Source organism: Atractosteus spatula, chromosome 8, assembly GCF_055471065.1.
Source record: "Atractosteus spatula isolate fAtrSpa1 chromosome 8, fAtrSpa1.hap1, whole genome shotgun sequence".
Lineage (NCBI taxonomy): Eukaryota > Metazoa > Chordata > Actinopteri > Semionotiformes > Lepisosteidae > Atractosteus > Atractosteus spatula.
In genome coordinates this window covers 46,936,170-46,952,556 of record NC_142713.1, presented here as the reverse complement: position 1 = coordinate 46,952,556, position 16,387 = coordinate 46,936,170, and the positions used below count along the sequence as shown (strand labels likewise).

The 16,387-nt window shown below is 39.2% G+C and overlaps 1 protein-coding gene and 1 long non-coding RNA gene across 2 annotated transcripts in view; one reads left to right on the top strand and one right to left on the bottom strand.

The window, feature by feature from the left end:
- Positions 1–6,555, bottom strand: part of LOC148829719 (uncharacterized) — a 16,793-nt gene extending 10,238 nt beyond the window's left edge. Inside the window, exons 1-2 of the long non-coding RNA XR_016091491.1 lie at positions 6,505–6,555; positions 6,108–6,147 (exon numbers count right to left, since the gene is read on the bottom strand). This is a non-coding gene — a long non-coding RNA (uncharacterized LOC148829719). The remainder of the gene's footprint in view (positions 1–6,107; positions 6,148–6,504) is intronic.
- On the top strand, positions 4,800–16,387 carry hal (histidine ammonia-lyase). Its single transcript, XM_088923975.1, has 20 exons — positions 4,800–5,081; positions 5,408–5,468; positions 5,585–5,612; positions 5,727–5,801; positions 6,103–6,175; positions 6,277–6,343; positions 7,424–7,461; positions 7,581–7,706; positions 8,804–8,943; positions 9,484–9,531; positions 9,768–9,915; positions 10,240–10,335; positions 10,423–10,481; positions 10,623–10,703; positions 11,260–11,325; positions 11,752–11,917; positions 12,723–12,857; positions 14,997–15,105; positions 15,210–15,279; positions 15,781–16,387. Exons 1-20 carry the CDS (start codon positions 4,835–4,837, stop codon positions 15,919–15,921), a joined length of 1,974 nt encoding a protein of 657 aa, XP_088780101.1. The 5' UTR covers positions 4,800–4,834; the 3' UTR covers positions 15,922–16,387.

Sequence of the window (16,387 nt, the reverse complement as noted above, 5' to 3'; positions counted from 1 at the left end):
TACCTAGCTGTATTGTTGAAGCCGATTCCTTGGTTTCTTTCAAGAAATGGCCGGATGTGATCCTTGGATCAATTAACTACGACCAGATGAGTAGTCAATTCTTCCAAGGATCTTCTAGTCTGTAACCTTTCCTCCTGTTTTCTTATATTGTCATTTTTAGTACTTTCCAAGGAGCAACATCTGGATCAAAATGGACATAAAAATGAAATCAAGGTATAACATCACCAACATGAAGCAGTTTACATGATCAAAAACGATCTTCCAATTGGCTTTTTACGTATCTTTTAACTGTATTTTGCCACTAGAGGGCACCCACACCCCTTTAATAAGTGAATGATGAGAGAATTTGTTCTCTGCCTATTTAAGTTGCAAGTGTAAAGGAACTTCACTTTCAGTAGTAGAACAAGAAGGCTTCTCTAATATGAATGAAGAGCAGAGTATTAGATTAATAGTACTATTAGTACTATAATACTAATTGGGTATCCCAGAGTATTATAGTGATTGAAGGTGTCTAGGCTAGGCTTCCTCAATCTCTCACACCTAAATGTTTTTTTTACATTGCAAGGTCTAGATATCCCTGTGGACTTCCAGTGTCAAAAAGCTGCTCATCCCTGGTGAGGCTCTCAAAGCCTATCCCAGCAGCACCCAGGATGCAGGGTAGGGCTACACATGGGATGGGACACTTGGTCACTGCAGGGCTTCACAACCACACAGGGCTAATTTTGAGACACCAAGCAAACTAACCAGCATGTCTTTGGAAGCTGGAAGGAAACTAAAGCTCAGTGTGGACCGGTTTAGAGAAAAAGATTTCCTGGATTTAATTAATATTTTTCTGTATGAGATACATTAAAGCAGACAAATAACCTTCAATACATTTCAAAGGCATCTAATACTTCAGAATGTTGCTATGCAACCTTTTATTGCTTCTCTCTCTTCAGAAACACTTTATAGTTTTTGCATCTAAAGATCCATAAGAAGCATGGATCATTTTACAGTGCAGTACAGTATGACTACAATCCAAACCCAGATTTTTTCATACCACCAATGAAACAAACAAATATGGGATACAATAAAATGAGTTATAGACTGAACCAAATATTGGTCTCAAAACAATTCTAAAATTTGTAATAGCATTGCTCAGAGCAAAGTTATTTTTATCATAACTTACTGAACTCCACAAAGCACAGGGGTCACAATCTGCCAGGAAGAGGACGCAAGTGTATCTTGTCTCTATGGACAGTGAGTCAAGTGCAACATAAACATAAGTAAAGGCAAACATTAATTTAACTGCTGGAGATCTCCAATGCAAACTGGCATCTTCAGCATACAAAATGCTGAAAGCTGCCATTCAGCATTGTTTGCATTAATCTGACAAACTGGCAAAGAAAAACCTCTTCTAAACAGCAAACTGCAATAAAAAAAGTTGCTCAAATTTGACTTGAACTTCATCTGGATGACAATTGCAACCTTGTCTTATGGTTAGATTAAATTAAATCTGAGCTTTTTGGACATCATCAAGTATTACGTTTGGCGTAAAAAGGGCAAGGCTCATGTTAAGAAAACGGTCATGCCCACTGTGAAGTCGTTCATGAATTTATCATGCTCTGGTGTTGTATTGAATCAGTAGTTCCTGGAACCCTCGGTGAGATAGATGAAGTCACGAACGCCAACATGAAACGTGTCATCCTGGCCAGTCACCTGGTTCCCTCTGTCAGAAAACTCAAGTTGGTCCTAGAATGCACATCCTAGCATAATCCAAAACAAATTAACAAAGAATGAGTCAGCTGCATACAAAATAATTGTTCTCCATCGGCCATCGCATACCGTGCATCTCCATACATCAATCCAATCAGACATTAGTGCCTTGACCTCAAGATGACAGCTCATAAACAGAAGCCAACGAGTCAAAGAGTCTAGGCAGTGATTCTGCCTAGAGGAACGGTCACATCTGTTCTCCTCCGAAGTGTTCAAACGTGATGACACACTACAGGAGGTGTCATGTCAGTGTAATCCCTGCTGGCAGAGGAGTTACCAAATACTACCTTCAGAGGTAGAGAGGGTAGGTAAAAGAGTTTATTGCTACATGCCCATGTACATTGGAATTCGTATTTGCGCTATTCTTTTAGGATAAGCACAGCACAGCAGACAGCCCAGTACAACAGACAACACCATAGTACATAAAAAATAGTGATAGAATGCACAGTCAATAAACAACCAGAACAAGAAATATATGGTAGTGAACATAAATACATGGCAGTCCAAGTCAAAAGTGCATAGTGCAGAGACGCATTGAGTTCTGAGGCATTGCGCGGTTATCTGTTTATGATGCGCACCATACAGTATGTGACTCCATTCTAACTGAGGAGATCATCTTGTTGCGCCAGCTCTTGAAACAGAGAACAAGAACATATTTTGTTGGCCACAACCATTCCGAACATCAGTGCTGATTCTCCTTCCTTTGTTAGTCCGGATGTTACCTCTGAACAACCAAAGAGTGCTAATTCAGGATCAGAGGGAATATTCATCCTCAACACTTTCGAGTACCACTGGACTATTTCTATCCACAAGGCATACAATTCAAGACGTAGTCAGATGAGATGTGTGAGTGTACCACCAGAGACCCTGCACCTGTCCCTTACAGGAGACACTGAAGGGATGTATTGTGTTCAGTTTAGTTTTAGAGTGATGAAGTCAATGCAAGACCTTGTATTGTATGACTTGATGTCTAGCATTATAATAGAGCACCCGTGAGAGCATTGCTTAAGCCCTTCACCCAACCTGCATTCGAAAATTCTATATGGAGCTCCTTGCACTGAGCATATTTCAGGTGACAAACAGACAGCTCAATGTGCTTGGGAAAAAAGACACCAGCTGTGAGTTAGAAGCTCATTGCACGAGATCAAAGAACAGACCAGCTATACGCAAATTGAGGCACATTTTGCTTAACAAAGTATCTGACATGTAAAAGATTTAAAAAGCACGTTTGCGTTAGGCTTAATTAATATCTTAACTGACAAAATATACACTATATAGTTCAGGTGGGTAGCTGCGTCAGCATGCGTAGGCTTCAAAGGAACAACTAATAGATGTCACACCTGAAGAAGGCTCCACGGCTGAAACATTGTGTTTTTTCTCTCTTCTTTTTTTCAGCATGGAATAAACCTATTACTTGTTCCTATACACTATATATACTAACACACAATGTAAAGTTGTATAACCTACTGTATAAGATAACTTTATTGGCCCTCTACAATTTCTTGCATGAGGAATTTGTCTTTTTGCATACCCCAGCTTGCTCTCCATAAGACATAGACACAGAGAGAAGTTAGAGGTCAGAGTGCAGGGTCAGCCATTGTATAGCACCCCTGGAGCAGCTGGGGTTAAGGGCCTTGCTCAGGGGCCAGATGGAGTAGGATTCCTCTGCCAGCTGCAGGACTTGAACTGGTAACCTTCCAGCTATAGGTACAGAGCCTTAGCCACAGAGCCACCGCTCCACCCCAAACTTTTAAAAGTAATCAGTCTTCTTCCTTACATTCTGTAATCACTTCATAATTTTGTGAAGGAGTACAGGCATTTTGTAAAACATTGAAGCACAACCTGATGTTTTGGGTATTGTGTCCAAATTTTTAATCTGATTTAGTACTCTCAGGGTGTTCCTCAGAATAATACTTGTCCCTGTCATCTTATTGAGAGATTACAATTTAGAAAAGGGCTCAGCTGGGAGAGAGGTTTTGGTGTTGACTAATGCTTCCATATGTAACCACACAGGAGTATTTGTGTTCTTTACTAGATTTTCAGGGAATGCCAGTTTGCCTGTCTGCCAAGACCCTTGTGTTTGCTGCAGTCAGTCTTATAGTTCTAGACGAATGGTGTAATTATTGAATCTCACTTCCTGACAAATAAGGAAGTAAGGAACACAGGAAATTTCTGGAAAAGACGCAGGAATCTGGCCAGGGAAACCATCTTCATGGCAAACCCCTCCAACTACAGCGTCAACAAGTTACAAGATTCTTCACTATGCAGATTAGATTTAAAACTGGTGATGTTCTATGTAAAATATAACTGCTGCAGTACATGTGGCTATGAGCCTGTGCGTTTTATTGTTTAATTTACTCGTGCATAGCGTGCATAGCTGTGACGTATTTACACACTTATAATGTAATCACTTGAATAAAATGTTTTAAATTGCTTACCTTGTGAAATAAAAACTTCCTAATGAAATAGCAGTGCCACAATTATTAGAGGATACTAGTGTATATTTCTTATTATTACAAATGCGTTTACATTTTAAGCAAATATCAATGGGAATCTAACTACATTGACAGAATAATACCAATGTTTAAAGGTATATTTATATATAACGATATATTTTAATACATATTAGTTATACTACATATACTACTGTATATACAGTACTGTCTATTGTTTGCTGTTAATTAGTAGAGAGTCAAATGTGCCGAATAACCTCCTCTTGCTGGCAAACTTCTTAAAAACCTCTACTTCAACACCACAATAAGTATTTGGCTTATCCCATAAAGTAGAAATACAGTAGATTACTGAATAGTTGGATATCAAAGGCAGTGGACGCATTTTTGCTTCACGTGAACAGTGTGTGGACATATAATAGTGTGTGCGGTTTCTACTGTAAGCTTTTCAAATATGAGAGGCCAACAAACAAAACGCACGTCCATTTAACTTTGAATCAGGAGGTGTTTCTCCGGCTACATGTGATTGGTGCCGCCCCTGCCATGGGCGGGCAGGTACGAGCAGGTACAGGGAGCTATGAACAGCGAAGTAGGAGAGTTAGTCCAGGGTATCCCCCGCCAGCAGCGCGATGCCTCGTTTCACGGTGCACGTCAGGGACGAGTGGCTGACCGTGCCCTGCAAGGACGTGTCTAACACGGTGCAGTGGCTGGGCGTCGAGGCGCTCCGACGGTACACGAAGAACAAGCCCGACAATGGGGGCATCAGCTCGGTGAAAGATGTGCGTTTCTATGTGAGGCGATGTCAGGGACACGGGCTGCTGGACGCGGACGATGTGATAGAAGACGTTTTGGAAGACAACGATTTCGTTGAAATCGGTAATTTTTAAAGAACGGGGTTTTTTTTTTACATATTTGCGTTATTATTTATTTAATTTTTCATTTTTAATTGTAAAAATAATTAAACCGTTTGTGTTTGGCTTATACTTTCTAACGTTAATAATATTTAGATTGGGTTAACCGACTCACAAATTCCATTCACAGCACATATTTCCGTAAATTGTTTGTAATTTCTTTCATCTAAGTTATTAAGTTTATTCGTTTTTTTAGTGGTTGGGCCCTAAAATAAAATAAAAAAGTTTACGTGAAATTGCTTTACTCACATAAGCTAAACATGTCTATTAAAATATATCTTTACATTTCAGTTATCGAAGGAGACACAAAATCTCCGGATTTTATTCCGTCCCAGCCGGGAGAGCCTCACCTGTATCCTTTTTTTAAAAAAAGAGAGGGGATAGTATCTGATGGTGTGGGAGGTGTAAACTCTCGTGAGTAGATGTATTGGTATTGATGCGCTTGCTTCTTTAACCGCTCATCTCCAGCAATACTACATACCGAGAGCCTGATGAAGTGAGTATGTTTGAAATGACAACCATCTGTTCTCTTTGCTACTGTTACTGTAAAAGTTGTAATAACATTATTGATAGACCCGTCAGTGTCTTGTGTTGTCTTACTTTTTCATAGTACATTCTTTTGGATGGCAACAGTCTAACAACAACAGATCTGGTCAAGTTAGGAAAAGGACTCTACAGGATTAAGGTAAAGATTATTAACAAGATAATCAAAATAATTTGCTGTTTTAGTTATTTTTAATATAACATTATTTTATATAGTACCTCTTTAGGACACATCGTCTCAAGATTCTTTACACTAAAACGATGAAAAGCAAAGACTCTAGAAGCACCTTAACATTAAATTTAACAGTATTTAAAAGCCGTATAAAATTAAGATTAAGATTAAGACACTGAACTACATGCACAAATTTGGATTGATAGAGCAGAAACTACAGTCCCCCAGAGTACGAAGTTTTGGAAAATGAGAGAAGTTTTTATTTTTTTAGCTTACCCCAGAAGCAGAAGACAGAGTTGGACATTCAAGGGAACTCCTCGAAAACATTGTAAAGGAAAATAAAGGTAGTTTTGAAAATTACACGTGTTTACAATTTAAAAATCTAACACAAAGATATGACCTAAAGCTGTCCAAAACTGGTACAATAACCTTTGTTTTCTTCTAGTTGTTTATGGAATCACAACGGGTTTTGGAAAATTTGCTCGAACAGTTATACCAAAGAGTAAGCTGAAGTAAGTTTTTCTGAAGTTTCTCTTATATTCCATGAGGTATTTTGGAATTTTTCAGCTATCAAGTTGACATTTCTTAAAGAGTGAAAGTGTTAAAAAAGAAGGTTTAACCCATTTACTTTATAAAGGTTCAATAGTGTCATTAATATGCGGTTGCCTCTCACCTCTTAGGCCCTGGGTTCGACTCAGGAGTGGTGTTGCTTCTTATTTGAGTTTGGATGTTCTTCTCATTCATACTGGGATTTCACCCACCTGGTGCTACTAAATAGTGTGTATCCATGCCTTCTGATAGGCTGACGTCCTGTCCAGGGTGTAGTGCTTCCGACATGAGCTCTGAATTCTCATGACCTTTACAAGGAATAAGTGACTTTCAGATAAGAGATGGAACTGGTTTTTCTATGTCCCAATTAGACATTTTAGAAACTGTTTTATAATTAGTTTTCAGTATTAGTATTTATATATGAAAATCATTAACTCTGGACCTGTTATCGTTAAATTAAAATGAAATATGCTCTAATTACATAGAGATTTGAGGTTCTTATCACAATTTTCCACCAAGGAACACTTACTTCTGACCAGAGAAGCAAAGAGGCTGTTTATGTTTTACTAATATTAATGTTTATTTGACTATGATATCCATCATATAGATAGAATACAATGAAAATTGATTATTGTGCTCTAATAAACTTCTTAGTCCAAATTGCCAAAAAGTTCAAATTTAGCTGTTTATTCTGTGGGAATGCAGTTATAATTCTGATTAAATCTAGAACTTTTATGGGCACTTTTTATTTCATGCATTTATATCCAGTGAATACTGGACGTTAAGGGGACAAAGATTTGTAATGAATTGTGTTTTTTATACAAGCCTATAGAATCCCCATGTAAATTAATTCAAAATGCTACTAGGTTTCGTGTTGTATTTCTTGAAAGAAGTGAGAATTTGAGATTCTGTTTATATTGAATTAGTGCTAAAACTTAGTGGAGGTCTTCACCCAGCCATAATGTAGGATTTATGGAATACATCACGTGAGATACTGAAACCAATACGCTTTTTGTTTTGCTTTTCTTCTTTTTTGGCTTTAGGGAATTGCAAGAAAACCTGGTTCGGTCCCACTCAGCTGGTGAGTCCCAGATTCCTTCAGCATCCGAGCAGTGGAGAGGAGAAGCCTGAAAGTGAATCAGTATCAGGTTATTGAATTTGTTTGCTGGTGGCTCACGTTTGTTTGTTTTTCGCTTGTAGGTCTAGGCAAGCCATTGAGCCCTGAACGCTCACGAATGCTACTGGCTCTTAGGATCAATGTCCTGGCCAAAGGGTACAGTGGCATCTCTCTGGACACCCTCCATCAGATGATAGAGGCCTTCAATGGTAACCTTGAGCTTGTTTTATAGGAATCAGTGGTGTGTAATAAGTAGCGACCCATTTGTTCCATGACCTGCACAATTAAATACTAGTAAAGGTTTAGAAATATATTCTTAAAAAACGTGGTGAAGGAATCCAACCCTGTTATCCATTCTGCATGTCCTCAGCAGGGTGCAAAGCTAGGGAACTGCCTGTCAGCTAGTACTAAAAAACTCCTTGTCTCTGTTTTAACCAATACTTAACACTGCAGTTACAAAACAGAGGCACTACACGCAGAATCTTCTATTCTTACAGTAACATTCTCACAGTGAGCCAAAACTGGGACCTGTTAATGTACAACTAGTGCTTTTATGTGTGTAGTTTCTGCATTGCTTGTGTATATTATGATTGGTCTGGAGCAGCAACTTAAGTGTGACTCTTTCTCGATTGGAGAAGTAACTTTTTTTTTTAAAAGAAAATTAAAAATTTTTCATTTATTTTTAATGTAGAGGTTTTTTTTCTATTTTAAATTTAAAGGTCTCCCAGTGTTTCATCAACTTCTTCTGGTAATGCATTATCATCTGTTTTGGAATACATCCAACGTTTAATTATATTGTTCTTTTTTTTAAAAATCTACATGCGTCGGCCTCTGCGCCATCACATAGCATAAGAAATAAGAAAAGAACTGAAACTGTGGCAATAAAATGTGAGGTCTGGGAAATCAGCAGTAGGGGGTCAATCATGTGGCAGGGTCAGGCGAGGCCTAGTCCAAAATGCATTACAAATGTTTAATTTAATTGACCTGTTCCATTGTAATTGCTGTTTTGTTATTATTAGTAGTAGTATTTCTATTATCAGTGGTGATGTTAATAATAATATGTTCGTGTGTAAACCGACCGCATATTTACACGAGCGAGGCCAAGCGCGTGAACCTTATTTTTTTTTAAAAAGATACATTCTAACAAAAACGGTTGCACTGTGGTGATCTGCAGAAACACAAGCCGTTATTCTTTGTAAATGTGCTTAAACCCGAAATAAACGTGTTTCATATGGATGGATACTTCATTTCATTCTTGAAGTGCAACGTGTGCGACGTGTGACTCGCGTCCCGCCTGTCTCTGCAGCCTCCTGCCTGTCTTATATCCCAGAGAAGGGGACGGTTGGGGCCAGCGGAGACCTCGCGCCCCTGGCTCACCTGGCCCTGGGGCTCACGGGAGAGGGCAAGATGTGGTCGCCGAAGAGCGGCTGGGCCGACGCCAAATACGTGAGCGTTTATTTATTACGTTCCCCGTAGTATACATCCCTATAAAACATCCCTTCAGAGGGAGCGATGGCAGACGGTCATTGATTTAAAATGCATTGGAAGTCCATCAAAAATGTGGGAAACCCTAAGTAACTAGCACTGTCAAGAGCACTGGGATCTGTTTATTTTATAAGTGAGAGAGTGCCCTTTTATAGCACTTGTTTAATATATGTTATTATATAAGTTATGTTATTAGATATTCTAACCTCTTACAACAAAAAACAGCTCAACTTTCATTCTAATAATGTTCTAACTTTGAATACCAGCCTTTCACAGTTAATAACAACATGAATTTGTTGTTAATAGATTGTCTATAGCTGCTTATCGTAGAGCCCTAAGGTGTGACCAAAATGAGTATGCCATTGTATAATTTGAATTAAATTTGCATAAAATGCAAAAACGAAGCCCTTCAGCATGAATAGTTTGGTATTTGCTTTTGATGGGCTTTTAATAAAAACTTTTGAATGCTTCTGTTCCCATCCCCTCACCCCCATTGCACAGGTGCTGGAGGCCCATGGTCTGACTCCCATATCCCTGAAGCCAAAGGAGGTACTGTTTCTAAATGTATTCAGGGCACATATATACTACAAATATATAGTACAAAAGGAATGATCAGTAGCTTATATAAGTTTCCTGATGACATAAACCTTGAAGTACGAATTATAATGAAAAGTTATGGCTGAATTCTTACTTTGTGCCAGTGTGTTTGCTACCATATTAAGTACGGGTGAAACCCACCTGACTTGCTTGGTGGATGTCAATGGGTCCCTGTGTTTGGCCCCCAGGGGCTGGCCCTCATCAATGGGACCCAGATGATCACGTCTCTGGGTGCGGAGGCAGTGGAGAGGGCTCAGGCCATCGCCAGGCAGGCTGACATCATCGCCGCGTTAACCCTGGAGGTGCTCAAGGGAACCACAAGGGCCTTTGACAGCGGTGAGATTGGCGCTGGAAGCAGGGAGCAGTGGGCTGGATGTTTTTAACGTGTTTAAAGTTAATAGGAAAATATTAGAAAAAAAATGTTAGACAGAACAAAAGATACATCATTATTCTTGTTTACTGTCTGCATGTTTCTTTAGCATTTTAAAAATTCTTACTCTTTACCCATTTATATTTGACAGAGGAGGGTTGTTAAATCGTTACTGTTAAGGGGTGTTAACCTTGACGGATTTTACCCTGGTTGCTGTAGTGGTGAAGTCTGTCTAGAAGTCAGGGCAGGAATGTAGAAATCATGTCGCCACACTGCCCCCTGTCCCGTAGGTATCCATGAGCTGCGTCCTCACCCTGGACAGAAGGAAGTGGCCTTCAGGTTTCGATCACTGCTGGATTCTGATCATCATCCTTCGGAAATAGCAGGTGCAGATCCATTTCAGTCAGCACCTCTTTTCTTTCCAGATTTTGCTCTGCCTGATGTCTGTTTCTGATTCTAAATCTATTCGACAGAAAGCCACAGGTTTTGCGACCGAGTTCAAGATGCATACACCCTGCGCTGCTGTCCTCAGGTATGTCAAACTGGTGGTGTTTGAGTTTCCTATGTTAAATTCAGTCTGTTAGTTTACTATTTACCATTTTACCACGGTAAATGTGTAAGGGGTTTCGTTGGTTAATCAGATTTGTTAACTGCAATTCATTTTGATATCCAGGTGCATGGAGTGGTGAATGACACTATTGAGTTTGTCAAGAACATCATCAACACAGAAATCAACAGCGCCACAGACAACCCTGTATCCTTTCTCACTTGCAACCTAGTCTGAAAACAGTTAAGCCGCCTTTTTTCCAATTAATCAAGTGCTTGGATTTGCATTGCAAACTCATAAGGTAATTTCTTTTTAAAAGAAACAATTGCTGAAGATTTTCTTTGTAGGGAAATACCTCAAATCATTTCCAGTTGCCTGTGAGGGGTGGAATCTGAGGAGAAAATTGTATTCCTAGTTGCTTCCCTGGTAACATTGGTAATTGGTCATATTTATTTTCAAATAACACTGAAAGTTTTTTCTATATCTGGGCATTTTGGACATGGCTATCCATTAAGGGAGATAAGCATGATAATATATAGTTTGTGAACAATAAAAAGCTCACATTTCTATTTAAATGGTACTTAGTGAATTAAAAGAAGGCTATAGGCAAACCTCCAAACAGCCCGAATGATTTTCTGCTGCAGAAAATTTAAATGCCCCTGAAAGAATGGATGTCTCTGTCACAGTCTAATTTTTTTACTATCACGCCTGTTACATGTGTTTCATGTTGTTTACGGCAGTTTGAACTTAACAGACATTAAAGATGGTCTTTGCTGAAAGGGGAGAGACCATTTCTGGTGGGAATTTTCATGGTGAATACCCTGCTAAAGTAAGTGAATGGAAAAACCTGTATAGATTTGTTGCAAACATGATGTTAGGCTGTAATAAACAACCAAGTACAAGTAATAAATAAGGAACAATTGTAGATGTGAAGAACTTGAACTCACACCTGAAGGAGGCTTACCAGCCAAAAAAAAAAGTATTTTCATTTTTTCTACTTTTGTGAAGTGTTACCTGTGCTTTGTTATAAATTAATGTGCATCTTTCATGTTCCCTAAATTGAACAAGACTAAATTTCCCTTGCTATTTGAATGGATTATTTTTCTATACTGTAAATATGAGTGAGAAGATGTGCAGCAAGACCAGATTCAGAGTAATAACAGCATAGAATGAATAATCGCAAAATGCCCACAGTTTCATCTCAGAAATATCAAGCGTTTGATTATAAAGTCGCTCGTATGTTCTGTAATTCCAGGCTCTGGACTATTTAGCCATCGGTGTGCACGAGCTGGCCTCCATCAGTGAGAGGAGGATTGAGCGGCTGTGTAACCCGTCTCTGAGCGAGCTGCCCGCGTTCCTGGTCAGCGAAGGGGGCCTGAACTCCGGGTTCATGATAGCCCACTGCACTGCTGCTGCTCTGGGTGAGTAAGTGGCACCAGTGGTGGACGTTGCACTGGAGAGTGGTGACGTGTTGCACGTTGCTCCTCGTCTGTACATCTTTGTTTCACGATGTGGGCTTTTTGTATCCAGTCGGTCTTTTCAGCAATTATTTATGATCAACAAGTGCTTGTGGACATTGGATCGAGAATTTTATTATGAGCATTTCATTGCACTTGTGCGTATGACTAATAAACTGAACTGAACTAAGTGGTTACATGTGCTGCCAAGAGGGCTGGTACCAATACATGAAACCCAGCGGAATAAGAACAGCCATTTTTGGCTGTAGGCGGGCACAGAGGAAAGTGTGAAAAAAACATATTAAGAAAGCCTAGATTTCTGTAAACATTGTTGTAGTTTCTGAAAAAATTACTTTGTATTTCATTTTGTGTGCCTAAGCTGCATACACTGAGGGAAAAAATAAAAAATTATTATCCCACCAAATCTGTTAGTTACAGTCACAGAATTTTTATTTGTTTAAGGGTTTCTTCATTGCTAGTTCTCAAATCTGTAAAACACCAGAAGACCTGTAGTTTGGTGAATAATGGACACAATGTATGGAATATGTATGTGGTATGTTGAGGCTACTGTCTGTGGCATGATAACCACAGTCTATGTAGCATCATGAGGACATTGTCCAGTATGTTACACTAAGAGGACACTAGAAGTGGTATGATGACTACAGTGTATGGTGCATGATGAGGACACAGTAGGTACCTTGATAGGGACACTGTATATGATAATGTGAGGACAGACTCTTCCTTCAATAGCACCGTCCTGTCCCTGCAGTGTCAGAGAATAAAGTGCTGTGTCACCCGTCCTCTGTGGACTCCCTGTCCACCAGCGCTGCCACTGAGGACCATGTGTCAATGGGCGGCTGGGCAGCCAGGAAGGCCCTTCGCGTGGTGGAGCATGTGGAACAAGGTACGGCACAGGAGGACGTGATGGAAGAGATCGAATTGAGGGCGTACTGTGAGACACAGGCTCTGCAGACCCTGTTTGTATTCCTTTGAATTACTACACTATTCTCTGCCAAATGTAGTCTTACTACAGGACAAATAGCATCTCTCGCAAAAAATGAACACGTAAATATTTTTTCACATTATAGGGCTTTGTTTCTCTCTTATAGTTTAGGAAGAATTAATATATGTCAGCTGAGTGATGGTACATTTAATTTAGAATTTAAAAGTTATAAAACAGTGTCTTTTTAATAAGATAGTCTTTTCTTTGTACCTCCTAGTTATCTTATTTGAACAGATAACCAATCCTGTATGTGACCTGTTTCTGGTCACCTAACCAAAAACAAATTGACTTATCTTTGAAAATCATTTACTTTCAGCTATTTATAAACTGAAATACTTCAAGCGATCGGCAAACATGGGATAATATTTAACTCAGTGTGACACAAGGGCTTGACTGCGGATCATCACTTGGAAATTCAGTACAATGTAGAGATGCAGCTGCTATTAAAACGTAAATGGAGACTCACACATTCATTTAAGTCTTTCATTAAATGTCTGCTGCTGAAGATGGATTTTGTTCTACACTGTAAAAATCGTTAAATTGTTAGTGTATTAATACACAAAACTCCCTGTATAACAGCTGAAAAAAAACTTAAGAAACCCCTGGCAGCTGGGAAACCTCTGGGATCCCTTCTCCCTGTGCAATGAGTTCCGTGGGTTTTGCTTATGCATTCCTAAAAGAGTCCTTCAGGATTCCAGAAAGTTTTTGTCTCCAAGTTATTTTGCATACAGATGTGTTCAACTTGATATGTCAAAAATGAGAAAGATTAGCAATGGGGGAAAAAAAGTTATCCAATTAGGTGGAGTTAACAAAAAGGACATCAAAGGTTGCAGTTTTTACTTAGCCTGCACAGTTATTTTCTATAATGGCTTTTCCAGGCAGTACCTTCCATGCTTAAAAGCATGTGTGAGGCTTGCCGTGTGTCTGTGATTCACAAGGTCACGTTGCACAATTTAGGAGCTGATAACTTCACCATTGGTATTCTTGCAATTAGAGAGGGGGTCAGTATCTTCTGTTTTTTTACCCACTTTGCTACAGCAATCTTGGGCCCCCAGTCTAATCAGTCCCCCAGGGGTCTGATAAGACCAGGCGATGGTCCCTCTGGTATTGAGCACTGCTTTTCAGAAAGGCTCACAGGCCCAGCAGAAGTGGAGCAACAGTGCAGCTGAAATCTACACTATTGTTAGATTTTCGGTTAAGTATTACGGAACAAAACAAATTTACTGCTTAACACAATATTACAAGCGAGAATGGTTTTTGCTATTGAATAAAAACGGGGCGGATCCCACTGGCTGCTCTGTAGCGACTGGGCTTCTGAAAAAGGCTGCAAAGATTGCCATGGAGAAGGAGCCAATGGGACAAAAAAACGTGAATTGAACTAAATTGAGAATTCCACAATAAAACAACTGAAGAAAAATAAATGAATACAGAATAACGAGATTAAACCTCAGTGGCATGATTTTGTATGTTCTCCCTGTGCTCATGTGGGTTTCCTCCAGGTGTTCTGGTTCCTTCCATCAGTTCAAAGACATGCTGGTAGGGTAATTGGTGTGAGAGTGTGTGTTTGTATCTGTCATGTGTCCATTGTGTGCCCTGCGATGGAAAGGCATCCCATCCAGGGTGTACCCTGCCTTGTGCCTCTTGTTTGCTGGGATAGGCTCTGTCGCCCACATGACCCCATATTGGATAAAGGGGTTAGAAAATGTATAAAAGGAATTAATCTATTGTCTCTGAAAAAAGTAGAATGTTTGAAGCAGTAATAAATCTAGGGAGAGCACCTATCTCTAATTCTGTTAAGCCCTATCACACCTTCCTAGACTGCCCTAACTCTGCCCTGTAGATATAAGGGGAAATTAATAGTTTTACAATACTAAGAAAACTCCAAAGAAATAGCAAAGCAGAATTGACCAGACAGGAAAATAAAATGAGGTGTGTTAATTCAGTGAAAACGAAGAATTAAGCCCTGACTTAATTAGGTGGGTGTTTGTCAAGAAGAGAAATGTGAACTGGGAACATTAACAGGTGTGCTTTCCTTCTCAGTTCTGTCCATAGAGCTGCTCGCAGCCTGCCAGGGGATCGAGTTTTTACGCCCCCTGAGAACTACCACTCCATTGGAGAAAGTCTATGACCTTGTTCGTGCATCTGTCAAGTAAGTTAAACAAAAAATCATATATTTACACAAGCTTGTCTATTTCAAAAATGCAGAATAGACTGGTTAATATTTGGCTAATGTACTGCATGTCTTTCTTTCAGGCCATGGATTAAGGATCGCTTCATGGCTCCAGATATCGAGGCTGTTCACAGGCTACTTTTGGACCAAAAGGCAAGTGTTACAACTGGGCTGCTTTTTGCAAGAAAAAGAACAAATGCAGTACATTGCGTTTTCCCTAGAGCTTTCTGGAAATTTATTTGGATTTTTTTTTTAAAGACAATTCAAAATACCACAGTGATGACAATACCATTGAAGGGTACTTTAGTTTTAATTAAGCTGTTGTGAAAATGGAAAACACACATTATTTGACACTATGTTTATACTAGTAAAAACTTTATTCATAGCCTTAATTAAGTATAGCTTAAATATTCTATTTAAAGAAAAGCACTAACTGTGATGGACTTTTGTCTTGTCCAGGGTGTACCCTGCCTTTCACCTGTTGCTTGCTGGGATAGGCTCCAGCCCCCCTGCAACCCAGAACTGAATAAAGCAGTTAGAAAATGGATGGAAAAGCACTGAAATTATTTTTAAAATGACATAAAAACGGCAGCTTTCTTCTAGAAAATTAGTCTTTGTCTTCCCTACATCTTTTGATTTTCTTCTCTCATACAGGTGTGGCAGGTAGCATATCCTTACATAGAAAAATACAAGCTGGAGCACATACCTGAATCACGGCCTACCTCACCAACAGCCTTTGCGCTCGACTCTCCGTCGTCACCAAGGAAACGTGTGTGCCATGAATACGATCATTGAGACAGACGAGGCAGACGCATTAACTAAGCCATTATTTGTTATCTTAGTTAATAATTTTAACGTAAATCTAAGAATTCCTTACAAATCTTAATAAAATAAAGGAAAATGTGTTTAATTTTTGATTTATAAGGTTACTTAATATTTTACTAGCTGGGACAGTGGTAGTTTTTGTAAGGGACAGTATAGATCAGGAGTGAATAGTTCTATTTCCCGAGTTCCTAAAGGGTTTCCAATTGCCTTTCATCTGTGTTGTAACTTTACTGTGATAATTATTACCCTTGTTACTTGTTACCCAGATAAATCAAGTGAACACAGTCCTATATCTGAAATATCTGATACTTTATTCCTGTATAACTGTGTGTGGCAACTGGACAGTTGCATTTAAGGGCTGGAGCTGTTACTACTGGTATAGCTGTACAATGTATTAGTTTTGCTCAAATATTTTTGTTTATAAATGATTAAGTTG

What these genes read in the sequence shown, in the direction of transcription:
- hal (XM_088923975.1), top strand. Translation starts at nt 4,835, where the DNA reads ATGCCTCGTTTCACGGTGCACGTCAGGGACGAGTGGCTGACCGTGCCC. An exon ending in CAACGATTTCGTTGAAATCG is followed by an intron (nt 5,082 to 5,407) that starts GTAATTTTTAAA and finishes TTTACATTTCAG; the next exon opens with TTATCGAAGGAGACACAAAA. An exon ending in CATACCGAGAGCCTGATGAA is followed by an intron (nt 5,613 to 5,726) that starts GTGAGTATGTTT and finishes ACTTTTTCATAG; the next exon opens with TACATTCTTTTGGATGGCAA.